The sequence below is a fragment of the Cygnus atratus genome, chromosome 2, assembly GCF_013377495.2.
Source record: "Cygnus atratus isolate AKBS03 ecotype Queensland, Australia chromosome 2, CAtr_DNAZoo_HiC_assembly, whole genome shotgun sequence".
Lineage (NCBI taxonomy): Eukaryota > Metazoa > Chordata > Aves > Anseriformes > Anatidae > Cygnus > Cygnus atratus.
Window position 1 is genome coordinate 63,031,651 of NC_066363.1, and position 17,991 is coordinate 63,049,641.

The following is a 17,991-nucleotide window of genomic DNA, read 5'->3' on the forward strand; positions in this document are numbered from 1 at the left end:
GGGAATGGCCTCAAGTTGCGCCAAGGGAGGTTCAGGTTCAAAATTAGGAGACGTTTCTTCTCAGAAAGAGCAGTCAGCCATTGGAACGGGTTGCCCAGGGAGGTGGTGGCGTCACCGTCCCCGGGGGTGTTCAAAGAAAGGTTGGAGGTGGTGCTTAGGGACATGGTTTCGTGGGTGACATTGGTGGTAGGTGGATGGTTGGACCAGATGATCTTGGAGGTCTTTTCCAACCTTAATGATTCTACGAAACTGTTGTTATATAAGTTATAGTCATTTGTTCTGTATTTGCAGTTTCAGAGAAAGAAGCATTTAAAACAAGACTTCTTGCTCATGTTCTCATTTCATAACTAATTTGGTCAAATATTATGATGGTGTTAACAATGGTGTGGATCCTGTAAAATTTAACCTGGCCTAAATAAAGAAGACAGCTGATCCCTAACTCAGCTTCCCTTTGGAAGAGGTCTTGGTGTGAAAAATCTTAGTATTTAATTATTCTCCTAATATCTTTAAGGTCTGTTTATGACATAAACGATTTGTCAACTGTCTGGTAACGCAGCAGTTTCACATTTTATATCAATACATACAGAACAGTACATGATTAATTTTCTTTTTTTTAAACAACTTACCCATATAACTACTAAAGATGCAGCATAATATGATGTTAATAACATCGAATTACCGAACATCAAAATAAAACACACTACAAGAGATACCTGAAAAAAGAAAATTAAAATTATTAAATTTACAATAGAAAAGGTTAAGAATTGCTTAGCTATATAAATTACGTTGTAACACAAAGAGCTTTATAATTAAAGACACAACCCTGGCAACAAGCGCAAGCTTGATACTTGGCTTAGAGAACTGTTTTGAAAACACTGATTACGACTTAATTGTGACAGATAGCCAAGTGTACAGTATTATTTTATATTATAAAGTACATATAGATTAAGACTAACTCATCTTGCCCGATACACCTGTTATATTTTTGAAGTTATCCCTAACATAATGCAATAATTTGGGGAAAAAAAAAAAAAAAAGTATTTCTCTATTCTGTTTGTTATCTTTCAGAGTCCTGGACAAACATTAAAAGTACTGAATAACTGAATAAATGCTTGTTTTCTTTCTTCCAAAGTGAGAAGCATATATTTAAAAAATAATCATTACCGAATTAAATGAAGCAGCATTCTGACTGTTCAATCATATGAACAGCTATATCAGGTTGAAAGTCAAGGCTGAAATACACAAAAAACTTTTTGCACCATCCTGATCTCCTACTGTGCTTTCTGATTAAGAGAAAGCAAGCTGAATTACATTTCCCAACTTGGGAAAGCCATATCAATGATCAATCTCTACCTTCTACTGTGCACAGGAATAAGGAAAAGTAGTAAAATGTTCAGCCTTTTGATTTTTTTCTTTTTTCCATAGCTAGGCTGTAATTTTCTGCAAAAACTGGAGGTTGGGGACAGAATCAGAAACACCACAAAGACAGACCGGCAGTTTACCCAGCCTCAGAAAGCTTTCTCTATAATGGTACACAACTATTTAATGATCTGAAATTAGGCTTTTATGGCACTTTGGCACCAATATTATACACTTATTGCTATAAGCCAAATGACACAAATATTTCATCCTGCTTCTGCCAAAAAATTACTAAACCAAGATGTTTACTTGCAAATTTTCCTTATAAGTGTGACTGGGAACAAGCACTTGATACATAGTTTTAGATAGAAATTGAGCTGAATAGAACTTACTACTGCCTTTCATTTACCGTTTGCAGTATTTCAAAATGTTTGGAAAAAAGTATGAAATATCATTTAGATAAAAGCTTCTTTTGGGTGGCAAAAACACTTTCTGCCCACTGAGTTTGCATTGCAAAATTTTACCAAAAGTGTATTTTTAAAAATAGACATATTTCTTAAAAAGGAAAAAAAAAGTTTACATCTTCCTATATATTTAAGACTAGTCTTTCTTCCTAGAAAATCCTAGCAACAGAACTTGATCATTATCTTAGTTTCAAAAATGAAGACCAGGTATATTATGCTGAAACCCATTTGCCTTCTACTTATCATCTCCTGCCTTTGACTTTCTTATCAATTTGACAAAGTAAGTTTTTTTTCAGACTAATATTTTATCTTTTTTTGCCATTCATTCTAAACATTTCTCTAAATAGTTTGAGCAGAACATCTTCTTGTGGTCCACATGTCAGTAGTCTTCAAAACCAAATTCTAGTTGGGGTTTCCTAATTTTGACTTGTAAACACCTCATTTATTGTTTCCATTAACTAATGGCATATGATGAATGCTATCTTTTCAACTTTTTATTGTTCATGCTCTATTTTAAGAATATTTTCTATTCTGCTGTTTGAGAATGTATGTATCTTTGAATTCATGGAATAAGTAGAAACAAAAAGGCAAGGCAAATATTTCTACAAATCTTTTAGGTCAATAATTTTTATGGAGTTCAACAATTACGATGCATCGGACAGATCCTACTTTCTGACACTACGATATAAAAACATTTAAGATCAAATGTTCAAATCCAGGCCCCTCCAACCCCTGCTGTTGACTCCCTCAAGTGATGACAGGCCATGCAGAGGGCTCTAGATAGATTGGTGCATTGGGCAATTATCAACAGCATGAAGTTCAGCAAAGGTAAATACCAGGTTCTGCACCTGGGACGGAGTAATGTTTGTTACAAGTACAGACTAGGAGATGAGTGGCCAGAGAACAGTTCTCTAGGAAGGGATCTGGGGGTGCTGGTTGACAGCAGGCTCAACATGAGTCAGCAGTTTGCCCTGGCAGCCAAGACAACAAACTGCATTTTTGGATGCATTAAACACAATATAGCCAGCCGACCAAAAGAAATGATTCTCCTGCTCTATTTAGTAATGATGAAGCCTCACCTTGACTACTGCATGCAGTTCTGGTCTTCACAATATAAAAAGGATGTTAAGATACTTGAAAGTGTCCAGAGGCGGGCAACAAAACTGGTAAAATGGCTGGAAAGTATGTCCTGTGAGGAGAGCCTGGGGACAATTGGGCTGGCTAGCTTGGAGAAGAGGAAGCTAAGAGGTCACCTCATTGCTCCCTACAACTTCTTGAGGAAGAAGTGGAGAGGGAGGCACCTGTCTTTCCTCCCTGGTAACCAACAATAAAATGGAAGGGAATGACACAAAGCTGTGCTGGGGAAGGTTCAGAATGGATATTAGGAATAATTTCTTTACCATGAGGGTGGTCAAACACGGAAACAGACTTTCTAGAGAGGTGGTTGATGCTCCATGCCTGTCAATGTTCAAGGGGCATTTGTATAATGCCCTTAATTATATGCTTTAACTTTTGGTTAGCCCTGAAGTGGTCATGCAGTTGGACTCGATGATCTTTGAAGGTCCCTTCCAAATGAACTATTCTATTCTGTTATTGCAAATTTCTAATCACCTTGTAACTAATGAAAACACTTCAGACACACTGTTTTGATTCTTTAACCTGTTTGAGAGGTTTTAATTTGAAAAAAAAGTTACCATATGAACAGAGAGTATCTTCTGTAATTTGCAGGAGTCAATATAACCCATAATACACACAGCAAATAACGAAGCTATCTAGAATGAAAAGCAAAAAAAACAGTTAACGATTTACAGTGGTGTACTTGCTCTAGCAAATACATATTCATACAAAAACTAATTACTCAAACAATTATAAACCAACTTTTACTGGTGCTTTTTTGCTAAGTGCATACTTAGGCATTTTATAACAGCTTCTTTCAAGAAACTTTAATTTTGCTGCTCTGAATAACAGGTATCAAACATATTTGAGTATTTAAGAAGTAGGTACTTAGTTTTCCAAAAATGGAAGTCATCACAACACAGCACTAAACACATCTTTCACTTTTTAGAAAACAGAAAAAAAAAAAAAAAGCATTAATTAACATTAACTAACCCCAAATTTTTGCAAAGCACTAAAACATCACAATTTGCTGCTGAGGAAAATGAGAGTCACTGATTAGGTAGCTTGCTAAAAGTCACATGGAAAATTCATGAAATTATGAATCGAACCTATAAGTGTCAGACCCAACATCTTATAATGGTTATAGCAATGGATTTCTTATAATGTCTTACGGAGTTTAATGGCTTCTTCTTCTCCACTTAGGACATTTGCATACACAGTTTTGAACAATCGATATATACTATCAACTCAAACCAAGCAACATCTCTTTTGAGTGCAACAGACAAGGGAAAAAGTATGGAGACATGGATGGATTTCAATCAACAGGTTACATTTCAGTCAACTTAAGCATTAAGATATTGTGCTGTATGACCAGTATCCTATTGCTCACATTAGCATATGCTACATGTCAGCACTAGTTCAAATTAACTCAACTGCTTGAGCTCTCAGACAGAGAAATTCTGCCGCTACTCTCAGGTTTATTAAAATTAAATAGGAAATCATGCAAAATCATGCCAAATATCACATGCCATGCAAACTTTGCTCTCTGTGAAAATAAATAAATAAATAAATATCTGAATAGCCCAAAGCAATGCAAGATCAACACCTTTTATTTTTGTACTTCAATATACAAAATTTTCCCATGTTCTGCACTTGTTCAAATGCAGTGACCTTAGGATGGAGGCTGCTTTTAAGAAATAAGTAAATTATTTAGTCCTGGAAAAAGAAGACTGCATGGTGTCCAATTTTAAATTTAAGAATAGAAAAAGAAATGGTGTGATAAATGGAGTGAATCTTTCCTAAGAGCAAGGGTAAAGCCTGGCTAAAATGAAAGCAACAATAGTTGTGAACTCAATGACTGTCTATAGAAAGTAGTTAATTTGCCTAAAGAAGACAAAGAGGCTATGCAGAGGTGGACACAATCTTACCTGAGTTAGAAGAACAAACTGAGCAAACTGCCAGGGAAGCATGAAAAAGATATTAGAAACACACAGTGCAATCAAGCTTCCTGTATTAATATTCGGAATCCTTGGGAAAAAGAGACAGAATAGATATCAGTAAGTTAAATTACACAGATATTTGCATATTATCAAAAAGTACAACAGAGAATGGAATAAAAAAATAATAATAAAGTTACCTTGGAATTTAGCTAGCAATACTGATCCACTAAAAGTAACAATGTTCAAGTAAATTTAGTGTCATTTTTCCATCAGTTTCCAAAAACAATAGTTCTGATGCTTAGTGTTTCTTAACAATATGATGAGTCACTCATTACCAAGTTTGTCTTTTCCTGGCAGTATGTAATAGAGCAAGTCAAAACTATATTCCGTGCAGTGGTCCACCTTCATGTAACAAGTACAGTCAGGTCACAACCATTTTCTTTTCAGCTGAATTCACAACTATTCTCACAACAGTCTGCACCCAACAGTGATTTTACTCCTCTAGCATTCTATCTCACCCTTCTTTCATATTTACTTTCTGCAACTTTTTTTTACCAGCAATCCTGATAAAGGATTTCAGCACAATCACAAGTATATGAAACTCACCTTTGACTGAAAACACTATTTTCCATGTCTTCCTAGAAAAGTTTTATTTATTTAATCCTAGCTTTGAGATCACATCAGAAACATGTCATGATTCAAGTTTCCCCAAGTGGCCTCCAAAAATCAGGATATCATAAATATTCTTCCGAAAAGAACTCAAACCCAACAGATCACAGCAGTCTGAACAAATTCTGCAAAATACTCTTTGGTTTCTCCTAAAATCTCTCAAGATTAACTATCAGAAGTCCTGCTAAGCATGAGTTTAAGCTATTATTGAAGTGATGCAAATAACAGAGAATTTAAGTTCTAGTCTCTTTTTCAAATATACTTCCTATATTACATTAGGAGACTGCTATACATAAAACAGAGCTGCTCTTGAAGCAGAATCTCTAACTGAGAACCTGAAAGTTAAGTCTTAAAATGTTTTTTATCACCTTTTCAGATCCTTGCTCTGAAACGCCTAGGCTAAATACCTTGCTTCTTCGTTGGTAAGCAAGATCAAAGACTATTTTAAGTACCAGCATTTGAAGAACAGAAGTGCATGTATCTAATTAAAAGTCAGTTATGGATACAGAATATATACACTAGGATCAACCTAACTCGAAGTTTAATTTTCTTGGCTTTTTTTTGACTTCACAATTTAGCATTAAATGAGGAGATGTCATAATAATATGAAATCTAGCAATCGAAATCTAGCAATCACTCCACGAACTATTCCTCAAAGTATTTTTCTAGACAGCATGCATTTTTTCCTTACCTAACAAACACACGTTAGTGACAGATGATAGAAACATATTTTTGGTTTAGTCATCAATAACTACAACAAAATTCAGCTAAATCACAAATACACTGCAAATCTGATGTGCTGGAGTTTGTTAATACTTGAGGGCTTTTCAACCAGTCATGCTTATTTTCAAACCAAAGGCAAAACAGTAACACGATCACCTTGCGGGGCAGAAACAGCCACTGAAAAGCAGGGCTAACAAATTCAGGGGCATCCCTGCATTATTATAACTAGATTGGTTTAAACGACTGAATTAATAAACACAAAAACTGCAAGAACATTCTAGCTTATGAGTGCTATAGAATCCTCTGTTGCATAGCATAAGCTTATGCTACGTGCAATCAACATACCACTCTCCAAGAGGGCCATAACCAATTGATGGGGTTACCAGCTTGTTTCTCAAAGGAAGGAAGTGGCATCAACCAAAAAGTCCCATTTTTTTTTTTAGTTTACACATGTATTTGCCGAATTAGTGATTCTGATTTTTATTTTAATCATGTCTTCAAGTTGCAAAAATTTTCCTTTTAATAAATGAGTAACATGACTGCAGTTTTACTGGTGCAGTCTGCAACATAACAGCCACAGGAAGGTTTCCATGTCAATGATATCATTCCTACAGCATAGCAAGGCACATAAATAAATACTTAAATAAATGTCCTTAAATACATGCCCTGTGACATTCTCTTTTAAACTTGCTGTAAAAAGCTAAGTATAAATTGAGAGGTACCTGAGAATATAGGTCAAAAGCAACATCTGAAGCACAAGGAATGGGTATGAGAAACTTTCACGAAGAGGCGGAGTCCACATGACACGAGTGCACTAAAAATAAGAACCGAGTTAGCTGATAATGTTTGCTGCTGTATTTTCATAAAGCAATGCATTTGTATTTCTAAATGAATGACCACAGGTACTTCAGTAAAGCAGAACCCAAACTACACAAGCTTTTATTCACAAGCTTAAAAACAAACCAACAAACAAAACACAAACAAACAAAACATAAGCCAAGAAGCAGAATAGAGAAGGAAAAAGGATGCAGCTTTCAGACTTAAGGTGTATGACGTACTGTTTAATTAAAATAGATTACTGCTTTTCCAAAATTAAGTATGACAGCTAGAGAATATCCCAAGAAACAGACAGGAAAGCAGCTGCTTGTCTCTGCTTCTGCTGAACATAAAAAGTTATTCAGGTAACTGAAATCATTCTCAAATTCAGGCAGTGACTTGCCACACTTACATGGAGAAAGTGTGTGAGGAAAGGATCTGAAGGAGAAACCAACATACTCTTCGTTACACTAGAGTTATTTAGGCTGCAAACATTTTACATTTCTAGCAGCATCAACACGGAAAATTTTATAGGATGGGCTCTTCAAAATAGGCCAGTAAAACCTAACAATTAAATTAAGCTCTTACACAGCTGTTCTTACACCTTTCACTCTTGAACTCTCCTAAAGCAAAGGATAATACAATGAAATAAACCAAATAGCTTTTTCATGAATTTCTTGGGGTTTGTGGCAAACAGCTCAACTACTTAACTGCCATCCTGTATCTTCCTATTCAGCTCTTTAGAAAATGCTTACAGATGGCAATGACCATCAAAAAAATATATATAACTATATATATAATATATATCATAATATATAATAATATTAACTTCACAGTTAAGCACATTACTTTGTATCCTTTTTCCAATTTAAATTGATGTTCCTACATGATCAAATAATATTCATCACACTATTTCAATTTTACATACAGAGGTGTTTCAGATGCATAAGCAGTTAACCTGCAGGAAATCATACTTTAAATGGAATCTGTTGTAAAGAACACCAGAAGTCTCAACAAAAGGAAGTACAATCACTTTGAAATCCAAGGTTTACCAGCAAAAGTAAAAGAAAGCTTTGATTACCACTATGTAGCTAGCACCTAGAAGGCTTTCACTCAGTATTTAGCAGAAATAGTTTCAACAAACTACATCCTGAAATGGTATTTATTTACTGCTGCAACAGAGAGAATCATGCTTATACATATTTAGCACTCGATTTTTTTGTAAATTGCTAAGTATGCTTTTACAAAATATTTATATAGCTTTTCTTACACAGACCTAGCTTATACAACAGTATTACCCATCTCCTTTGTCTAATTCCATTTTAATTAGCCAGCCTCTGTAAGATAGGTAGCATTGAACCTGTGGCCAGGAAACATACAAATACAACCCTCAGGAGATTAAGAGCTTCTCCCCCAGTCTGAAATACCATTTCCCATTGCTGCAATCAGTTAGCACAACATGTACTCCAAAGCAAATAAAGCAATTTCAATGAGGAAAACACATCGGTTCCTGTACATCTCTTCTGTTGCACACATGACAAAATTGACTGTGTAAGTGACAGAAGGCCAAAATAAATGAAGGCAAATGAGAATTAGTATAGACTTAATCATGAAAAAAAGCTGAAGGAAAAATACTCTGATGGATGCTAACATATGCTCCAGAAAAGACTGCTGAAAAGAGAGTTCTGTTCACAAAATGAACAGAATCAACTAAAAGAGGTGCAGAGGAAACCTACGAACTTTCTAACTCAAGGGGAGAAATGGGGAGGGTTGGTCCATTCAAACACCTTCAGTCAAGGTTGACAAGGAATAAAATTGTTTCAAGTAAATATTTTTTGATATAAGCATTATGGAAGAAGAAAATATTTTAAGGAGTGGATAATTTTGACATGCAAACAAAAGGAATCAAAATGGCTATTCCCACTAAAAATTAGAAATAGAATACAATAGAATCATAGAATAGAATATCCTGAGTTGGAAGGGACCCACAAGGATCATCGAGTCCAACTCCTGGCACCACATAGGTCTATCCCAAAATTCAGACCACATGACTGAGAGCATAGTCTAAATGCTTTTTGAACTCCGACAGGCTTGGTGCCGTGACAACATCCCTGAGGAGCCTGTTCCAGCACGCAACCACCCTACCATTGAAAAACCTTTCCTGATATCCAGCCTGAATGTCCCCTGTCACAGCTTGACACCATTCCCTCGGGCCCTATCACTGGTGATAACAGAGAATAGATCAGTGCCTGCCCCTCCACTCCTCCTCATGAGGAAGCTGTAGACCTCGATGAGGTCTCCCCTCAGCCTCCTCTTTTCCAGGTTGAAGAGGCCAAGTGACTTCAGACGCTCCTCATATGTCTTCCCCTCTAGGCCCTTCACCATCTTCATAGCCCTCCTCTGGACACTCTCCAACAGTTTCATGTCCTTTTTGCACTGTGGTGCCCAGAGCTGCACACAGTACTCGAGGTGAGGCCACACCAGCAGAGTAGAGAGGGACAATCCCTTCCCTTGACCGACTAGCAATGCCGTGCTTGATATACCCCAGGATACAGTTGGCCCTCCTGGCTGCCAGGGCACACTACTGGCTCATATTCAGCTTGGTATCAACTAAACCCCCCAAGATTCCTCTATGCAGGCCTGCTCTCCAGCATCTCGTCCCCCAAATACACATAAATATCTGAGGGAGGGTGTTGAGAGGATGGAGAGACCCTCCATGCCACAACAGCTCGTCCACAGCTTCTCCTGGCACTGGGAGCAGGACGGGCGCAGATGGCCCTGGTCCCCACTGAACGCCAATGCCAGGGACGCGTCATGGCTGCGCAGAGCCCAGCAGGAGGAGCCGGGGGCTGGCGACCACGCAGGCCGCCAGCTCGGACCCCAAATTTAAGAAAAAAATAAATAAATCCTAAAAAGCAACCCAGATGGAAGTCATTTGGGGGATGGGAAATTATCATGGGATTGGGTCACTGGGTGAGGGCAGCAGCCATAAAGGTGACCATGCCCTAGCAGAAAAAAGGCTGACAGAAAGAGTCTCCTGAACCTGTGGCAGAAGCAAATGCCAGCCGGCCTGAGAAGTGCCAGCCTGGGAGCTGTACCACAGGGCGCAGTCCTTCAGGAGCGGACTGCTCCAGCATGGGCTGCTCTCCACAGAGCAGCACAGGAAGCTTCTCAGACAAAAGGAGATCCATTTTGGGTAGAAATCAGGCCCATTTTACACCATTTATACCTCTTACCTGTAAGAAGGCATAGGACAAGGAGGAATGGTCTTAAACTAAAAGAGGATAGACTAGGCATTAAGAGGAAATTCTTCACTGTAGAAGGGTGGTGAGGCACTGGAACAGGTTGCCCAGAGAAGCCCCATCCCTGGAGGTGTTCAAGGCCAGGCTGGATGGGGCCTTGGCCAACCTGATCTAGTGGGTGGCATCCCCACCTATGTCAGGGGCGTTGGACTAGATGGTCCCTTCCAGCCTCGGCCATTCTGTGATTCTGTGGTGAGGCGTTACTCCAACAACAGCGATTATCCCAAAGGTATGTGTCACCTTTAGGAATACCCCGGCTCCATCCTAGGCTTCACCAGTTTCCTGCACCTTGCACATTCACATCCACGAGTTCTCCTGAATTCTACGTGTCTTGCTTTGGGGGTGTGTCTCATTGGTTAGGGGCAAGTTTTAAGCTATCCATTTTAATGCTGTGTAGACATCATCACTGGAACATGTTGAATCCACACAGCCAGTATGTGAAAGACAGTAATTTTTTAGATCAAAAATTCTTCAAAGACCCTTTCTTGTTTCTGTACTTCACTGAAACCTCTCAATCCTGTCAACAGAATACCTCTAAGCTGAAAAAGAAGGAATTTTGAGGAATGGAAGTTACAGGGGAAATGGCAGCATGGAGGCAGGACACATTCAACACAAAGCAGGCTTTGGTAGCTCCTTTCTTTAAGAAGCTTTTTGCTTCTGAGATAGATGCATATGCCAGGGTACACCCCTGACTGTACATAGACAAGGAAGAGCTCCGTAACTGTTAATGCAACCACACAGCCTAAGGAAGCTGAGAATTGACTGGGAAGGTCAGAACTCTCTTTTCTTCCCATCTAGGTCTAAAAGCGAAATGTGTTTTAACAAACTGTATTTATATGGCAATAGAGCCTTCATGCCTCAAATATAATGGCTAAGTTAGGCACTGAATACTCAGCATCACAGGTTCTTTACTGAAGGGATGCAAGACACGGACTCCTGATGGCTCTTGAACAGGAAACATTTATTGCCCTTTTTCACTACTACATATACTTTCCCCGTAGCCCCACGCGCTGTCCACGCACCCGAATCTGTCTTACAATTGGTTAGAGACCCTCAGACACGCACCTTGAGCCAGCCAGCAATTGGCCACTGCCCAAAGCTCATCTTTAACACTGTAGCCAACTTACTTTATCTCGACCTTGCTCAAGTTTTTGGTTCTACCGCTGTTTTCCTCATTATCTCACTAACTTGTTCTCATTAACTCAGGGATGTGTGAAACAGCACAAAGCTCCCTGCAAATTCACTTCCCACACTTTACTACTACAGGACAAAGAAATAGTTTATTTTAACATGGACCATCATGAATTTACAGAAGCTTATAGCATGTTTATGCCAAGACGTCCCTTCTACTTCGGTTCCTAGAATCTTAAAGACATTTTTTAAAATACTGTTTTACCAGAGAAGTCACTAGAATCAGCACCATTCAATTCTTTGCTTGCTTTGCTATTTTACAAATATGTTAAATTAATAGTGTAAAATAAATGCTTATAAAGTATAAATTAAATGCAAAGTTGCACCCCAATTACAAATAAAATAAATATTTCATAAATATATATACTAACATGTCTTTTCCCTAAAGCATGTATTATCTCTGTTCTCCCCTGCCCCTCCCTCAGGTCCTGTCATACACAGAGAGGGAAGCTCTCCTATGGGGTCTCTGTATGTTTACAGTTTCTACATTCTATGCATCCTGGCTATAGAATATAGTACAGCAGTACTAATGGGTTTCTTTGCTGGTTTGGTATTCATGAATTTCTGGTAAAATACGTAGCAATCTAAATAAAACCTCCTCCGTTTCTGTAGCTTATTCACATGGTACATCTAGCCCAGTTATGTCCGGAACACAGACAAAAAGAGATTTTGATGTTTTGAAACTTGAACTTAATGTCCTGCTGAGATTTCAATCTCAGAACCACTTTACAATATATTTACTTTGTTGGGCTTTTTGTTTGTTTGTTTTGTTTTGAATCTAAGGTGACACATTGGACAGTGATACATAAAAGTTGTAGCGTATTTTGCTTTCAGTAAGGTCTTATTCCTTTCTTATTAACCTTGTGCATTCATCCCCAATTAGATAAGCAACATCAATATCTTCAAGGAAATGAGATCAACCTTAGTCTTAAAAAAAAAAAAAAAAAAGAAAGGAAAAAACTGTGGGAGACCTACCTCTCCATGGTTGAAAAAGAAACACATCACAGTAATGAGGCCTCCTAGACGGCTCCCGCTGTGAAAAGAACATGCAAAACAGGTACAACAGAAACTCTTAACGGCCAATGCTGCTTCAAAAATATGAAGCAACACTAACTTACAGCTAAGTTTTTTGGGGAAAACAAAAGTGCTTCCAGGCACCAAGGAAAAGCAATCTGTAGAGTACACAAAATATTAAAATACTAGGCAGTCAGCTAGTGTTTACTCCAGAGCAGACCACTCCTTCCACATCATTTTTTTTTTCTTCTGTAGAACACCCATTTCAATGTAAATAACATGTGAAATAGTTATTCTGCTTGTCACAAGCTTTGGTTTATATTATTTCATCAGCAGTAACAATGAATCCTACTAGTTACAGCCTGCAATTGCAGCTACTTAATCAACCATACCTAGACTTTGGTCATGAGAAGTACAGAATGTTTTTGAATTTTGTTTATTGTTTGTTTGGTTTTGTTCAATTGATTGTTTCAACAAAACTCCAAGCAATACAAATGGAGAACTAGCATGCTCAGTCACCCAAAGGGCATCTTTGCAAATACTGATCTGAACCTAATACTTTGTTAAATAACCAAATCAAATGTGCTCAAAAACGTACACAAAAATTAATTCATGCAACACAGTCAATGTAAGCTATAATTTAATTCTTATGCAAAGTACTCTGACATTGACATGTAGAAGCTTTTTAAGCCCTTGACTTAAGGATTTTTATAGGTTTCTAAATAAATCAAGCTTACCTGTTGAAAAATTAGTATCATGGATTCAACACTAAAACCAAAGATAGTACTTAGTATTTTTTTCACCTCAAAACAGCAATAGATAATGTTCCTACCTGTTTGGCTAGATTTGTTATTACTGATGTTCTGTGATATAAATCAAGCAACCCTTTTGTACAAAAAAAAGTGCATTTCTACTGTGAATTTGACAGGAAATACAATTTTTGCAATAGCAGCCAGCTGTTAAGATTTCAAAAAAAAAAAGTCCTCTCAGATCTTCACCCATCACTAATATACAGGTCAAACAGAATCAGTAAGTTCTGGGTACAATATCAGGGGATTAAAGATACCAGCTGAGTCCTAAAACAATCTCCAGAAAACATGCATTCTTGCACATAAAACTCAACTTTTAATTCTGCAAATACTAAAAGCATCTAATGCTAAAAGCCCCAAATGACCAAGGGGATATGTTTATTATTAAAAAAGTCTTAAAAAATAAAGAAAACTAAAAATTTGCTTAAAAAAATATCAAGATTTATGTGAAGTATTAGCATTGTTATAAAACCTTAAAGTCTAGAATATAAGGTCTTAATTCTATTATGAATGCTTCAGATCCATCATGCCTTGTTATTGTACCACATGAGAACAGATCAGAAAATCTGTAGCACATAATAGGGAAATGCACCTTGTCACTATCTTTTCAAGAAAAGCAAATGAACATAGCCTATTTCACAGAGGGATATATTTAGTATAGAGCAAGATGGGTTATTTTCTAATAGTGCAATGATATCATGTAGGAGATACAGTAACTCTTCCCATTGAAATTCTCATACCATACTATGATTGGTGGAGTACATACACAAAATAGCTTTTGAAAAGGCCCTTCTGTTGGAAGCTATAGCTCCCATGTTTAAAAAACTACTAATTCTTTATTAAATTTAAATTATTCTGTTTTAAAGAACTGCAGATGACCTGAACAGTTAATTCTTAGTCTAGTGGAGTCAGGTCTGGAATAATAAAAGAACTTGTCTTTTGAATCCCCAGGTACAATAAGATGAAGCCTAAAGAAAGTCACCAGGGACTTGCACTAATTCATTGTTAATTAACATGCAAGAAACAGAATACTGAAAAAGCACTGTCAGAAGGAGATTTGGGAAATTTACTGGTAGCTCCTTGAGATCCAGTATTTGACAATCAACTTATGCATTCTGTCCCTCAACTGCAAGAACAGAGGGAACGGGGGAATCTGACAACTGCATAAACCACTTACCTAAACACCATTCCTTTACCAATAAAAATAAAACAAAACAAAACCTAAGCATGAGTTTTCAACATATCCCTTTGATTGTCTTAATAGAGAATGCTCCAGAGCTTGAAGCTAACTTGCATCACACCAGAAGATTCCCAAGTGCCTTTGCATAACCAGAGGTTGCAGTTTCACACTACAGCCAACCAAACGCAACGTCAGCTCACTTTTGAAAAGGATGGTTCTGTTCCCCTTCTTAACCTTGGCCACACACAGTGTGCTAGGACAGGGAAATACTGTCTGGTGATCTTCTAACCTTGAAGAGGAAATTGTTTAAGGAGTTAAACAGCAAAAAATAGTCCTACAAAAGCAACTACCTTTCTGCTATCTGAACTCCTGGAACAACAGAGTACGGATGGCAAGCACAGATGGGAACACACGCTAGTTTGGAAAGTAAGGGAGTGGTCTTCCACTATGCTATTACCTGCCATCACTACACAAAGTTACAAGGAGACTAAAAGCAAATAAGGCTGAAATAAAAAGACTATACGTTTCACAAACACCTAGGGAGGAAAAAAAAAGCTAGAAAAAAACAATTATGTAAACTTGAGATGATCGTTGCTAACAAATTCATAAATGAAAAGTTGAAGAAAATATTAGAGGATGGTTTCCCACCATCAAATGAGTCAGGTGCTGTGAAAAAGTCTTTCAAAAGGCATAGAAAAAAAATCAGCTTTAGGAAGGAGACCTACACCAATTCATAAGATTCCTACTTCAGCATAGTAGAATTGCATCGTTCAAGATTCAGTTCTTCAATTTTTCACACCTTAAATAAAAGCCTTTGTATTCCAGCTTTCCTTGACTACAAGGAACGTTCATTCAGACATAATGACTAAGCAGCCATCTAGATTTGGTATCAAACTATGAACTTCTTTAGAAGAAATAAAAAAGATCAAAATCCTACCTCCAGAAAATTGCATAGTCTCTTGTTATTTTTCATAACCCCAGCTAGCTAGTGGCTTACAACTTGAAAGAACTGCATTTACATTCTAGTCATTTTGACTACGTACATTGCAGATCATTTGCATTTAAAACTGAATTACTTTCAATACTCAGTAGTTAATTTCTCAGTACTTTCCTTGGATAAGACATTACTGACTTTTCAGTGACATTAATACATGAAATGTGGCTTTCCATATACCTAACTTAAGAGAAACATGACAAGTTAGTCATACAAATATTCAAAGATTACCTACTTCCTCAAAAAATGAGGGATTTACTTTCTTTGTTAAGAAACACATCCATGCTTTACTCCCAAATGTCTGACAGTTGCACTACGCTACTTCCTCTTTTCAGTATCACATTCAGCTCCTGCCCTGCGCTATTCTTTACCTGAACCATCACCATATGCTTCAGAGAAAGCAGAAAGAGAACAAATGTCAGTGAAGCCACATAATGACGTGGGGGGAAAAAACACATCTCTTTAAAAAAAGTAGCAGCTTTTTGCACAACAGGCAAATGAAAATAGAGGTACAAGTATTTCTGCTTCTTTTTTCTGCAGAACGTGGAATCTCTTTTGTATGAAAGTACATTATGGTTCCTGAAATTTAAGGTCAGATACTGAAAACAGAAATTCACTGAAAAAGGGAAGTATATGTATGCCTGCAAAAGAATGCATTATCTTAAAAAACATTTTGCCTTGTCAGTTATATTAAAATTGAAAGAAATGCAGTATTACTGGAGGAAAAGCACTCTAAAAACCCCAGTCTTGTCATTCAACAAGTGCAGTGTCATTTAAACTTTGTTTAAAAATGAGTAACACTGGTAATTTTAAGAACACCATCAGGACAAAAGTTATTTAAAAACTGCATAATAGTAAGTTTTATCCACAACACAGTGGTATCAATGAGATACCACTTCACTGAAATTTTCCATGTTTTTGTAGCGTCAACATTTTACTTTAATCAACAAGCTTCTGTCCCACTAGTTTTCAGTGACAATGTATATATTACAGTAAAAATACTACTACTGTACAAACAAACAATATACCATCAAAATATTTTAGCATCTACCTTTTTTTTTTTTTTTTTTTTTTTTTAAATTTTACCATAAAAGCAGACTACCAGTACTAATTAAATAGTCTCAACTGCCTTACCTGAGGTATGTGCCATATAGGAAGAACAGTGACATCATTAATCCATTCAAAAGAAAAATCACAGCAACATAAAAGGAAGCAGGGTCTCCCAAACCTAACAAAAAATTAACACATTGTCAAATATACATGAAAGATCATACAGTTTATAAATCACCACACAATCAGTATAATAAAGCACATTACATAGACTACCTTAATATACCTACAGAAAGAGACAAAAAAAAAGAAAATGCCATGAAGATTATATCAAAAGAAAACATTCCCCCCCCCCCCCCCCCAAAAAAAAAAAAACTTTTAAAAGAAGAGGAGGGGGACACACAGCATTTGTGCCGTCAGAAACAGAACAAACCAAGAGGGAAGCTTTACCTATATATATATATAAAAAAGAAATGTATAGAAGGGATAAGCATTACTGTAATAACATTCTCTATGGAAATTTTGACTTCATAGAGGATTTTAGAACAGGTTTGTATTCCCCATACTCTCACTTCCATTCTCTTTCAGGTGTAAATCCATCTTTAAACATAAATTACACACAATGCTCTTTGCTTTTCTTCTTTCATTAGATGCCAACAGATGTTCTAGTAATGCACGTCTTTCAATTTATTCATTCACAAACACTTCTGTGTTCACATGCTTGTTGTTGTTCTTTCTTTAAATCCTCCTGGCTCTAATCATTTCTGCACTACAACTTAAAAAGCCTTACTCACTACACAGAAGCTAGCAAAACTTCAGAGTTTAGTACACAGAAATGCTTATTCATTATTGCTGAAAGTATAGCATGACAGTTCTCCAAAATAAGATGAAGATATGTCCTCCAGAAATGGTAGCCTCAATAGCTGTGGAGTTTGGTTGTTCGGATGGTTGTTCTTGTTTTTTTTTGTTGTGGTGGTGGTTTTGTTATTTTGTTTAAAAACACCAGGAATTGCAAGTTACACATTTATTCACTGTTTACTGCTTCTGACAACGTTAGAGGAAGTGAATCATTTGAGCTCTGAAGAGTTTGTATAGCTTTGTGGAAAGGAAAAATATTAATGTGTGACCACACAAAGACATTTCAAACGATAAAATGAAACAACTACACGAACTACCATCTATCAGTTAGCTTTAACTGACTGTAGAACATCAACAGTTTTTCTGGGCAAAGTACTTCTAAAGTATAATTTACTTTAAAAGCCTATACTTGAATGTCAAAATAAAATTTAAAAAGCTAAGAAGTGGCAGCAACAAACTATGATGTCAAATTCAAGACATAAGGTTGAAATTCTTACACTGAATAT

At 36.9% G+C, this 17,991-nt stretch overlaps 1 protein-coding gene across 6 annotated transcripts in view; it reads right to left on the reverse strand.

Annotated features, from left to right (window-relative positions):
• The window catches only part of LOC118250854 (T-box transcription factor TBX20), a 117,329-nt gene that overhangs the window by 20,322 nt on the left and 79,016 nt on the right, over nt 1–17,991 (reverse strand). For all 6 annotated transcript variants that reach the window (XM_035552350.2, XM_035552352.2, XM_035552351.2 and 3 more), the window contains 6 exons: nt 16,712–16,805; nt 12,556–12,613; nt 6,994–7,085; nt 4,868–4,967; nt 3,518–3,595; nt 627–713 (listed from right to left, as the gene is read on the reverse strand). In XM_035552350.2, coding sequence (XP_035408243.1) covers nt 627–713; nt 3,518–3,595; nt 4,868–4,967; nt 6,994–7,085; nt 12,556–12,613; nt 16,712–16,805 — 509 coding nt within the window. The remainder of the gene's footprint in view (nt 1–626; nt 714–3,517; nt 3,596–4,867; nt 4,968–6,993; nt 7,086–12,555; nt 12,614–16,711; nt 16,806–17,991) is intronic.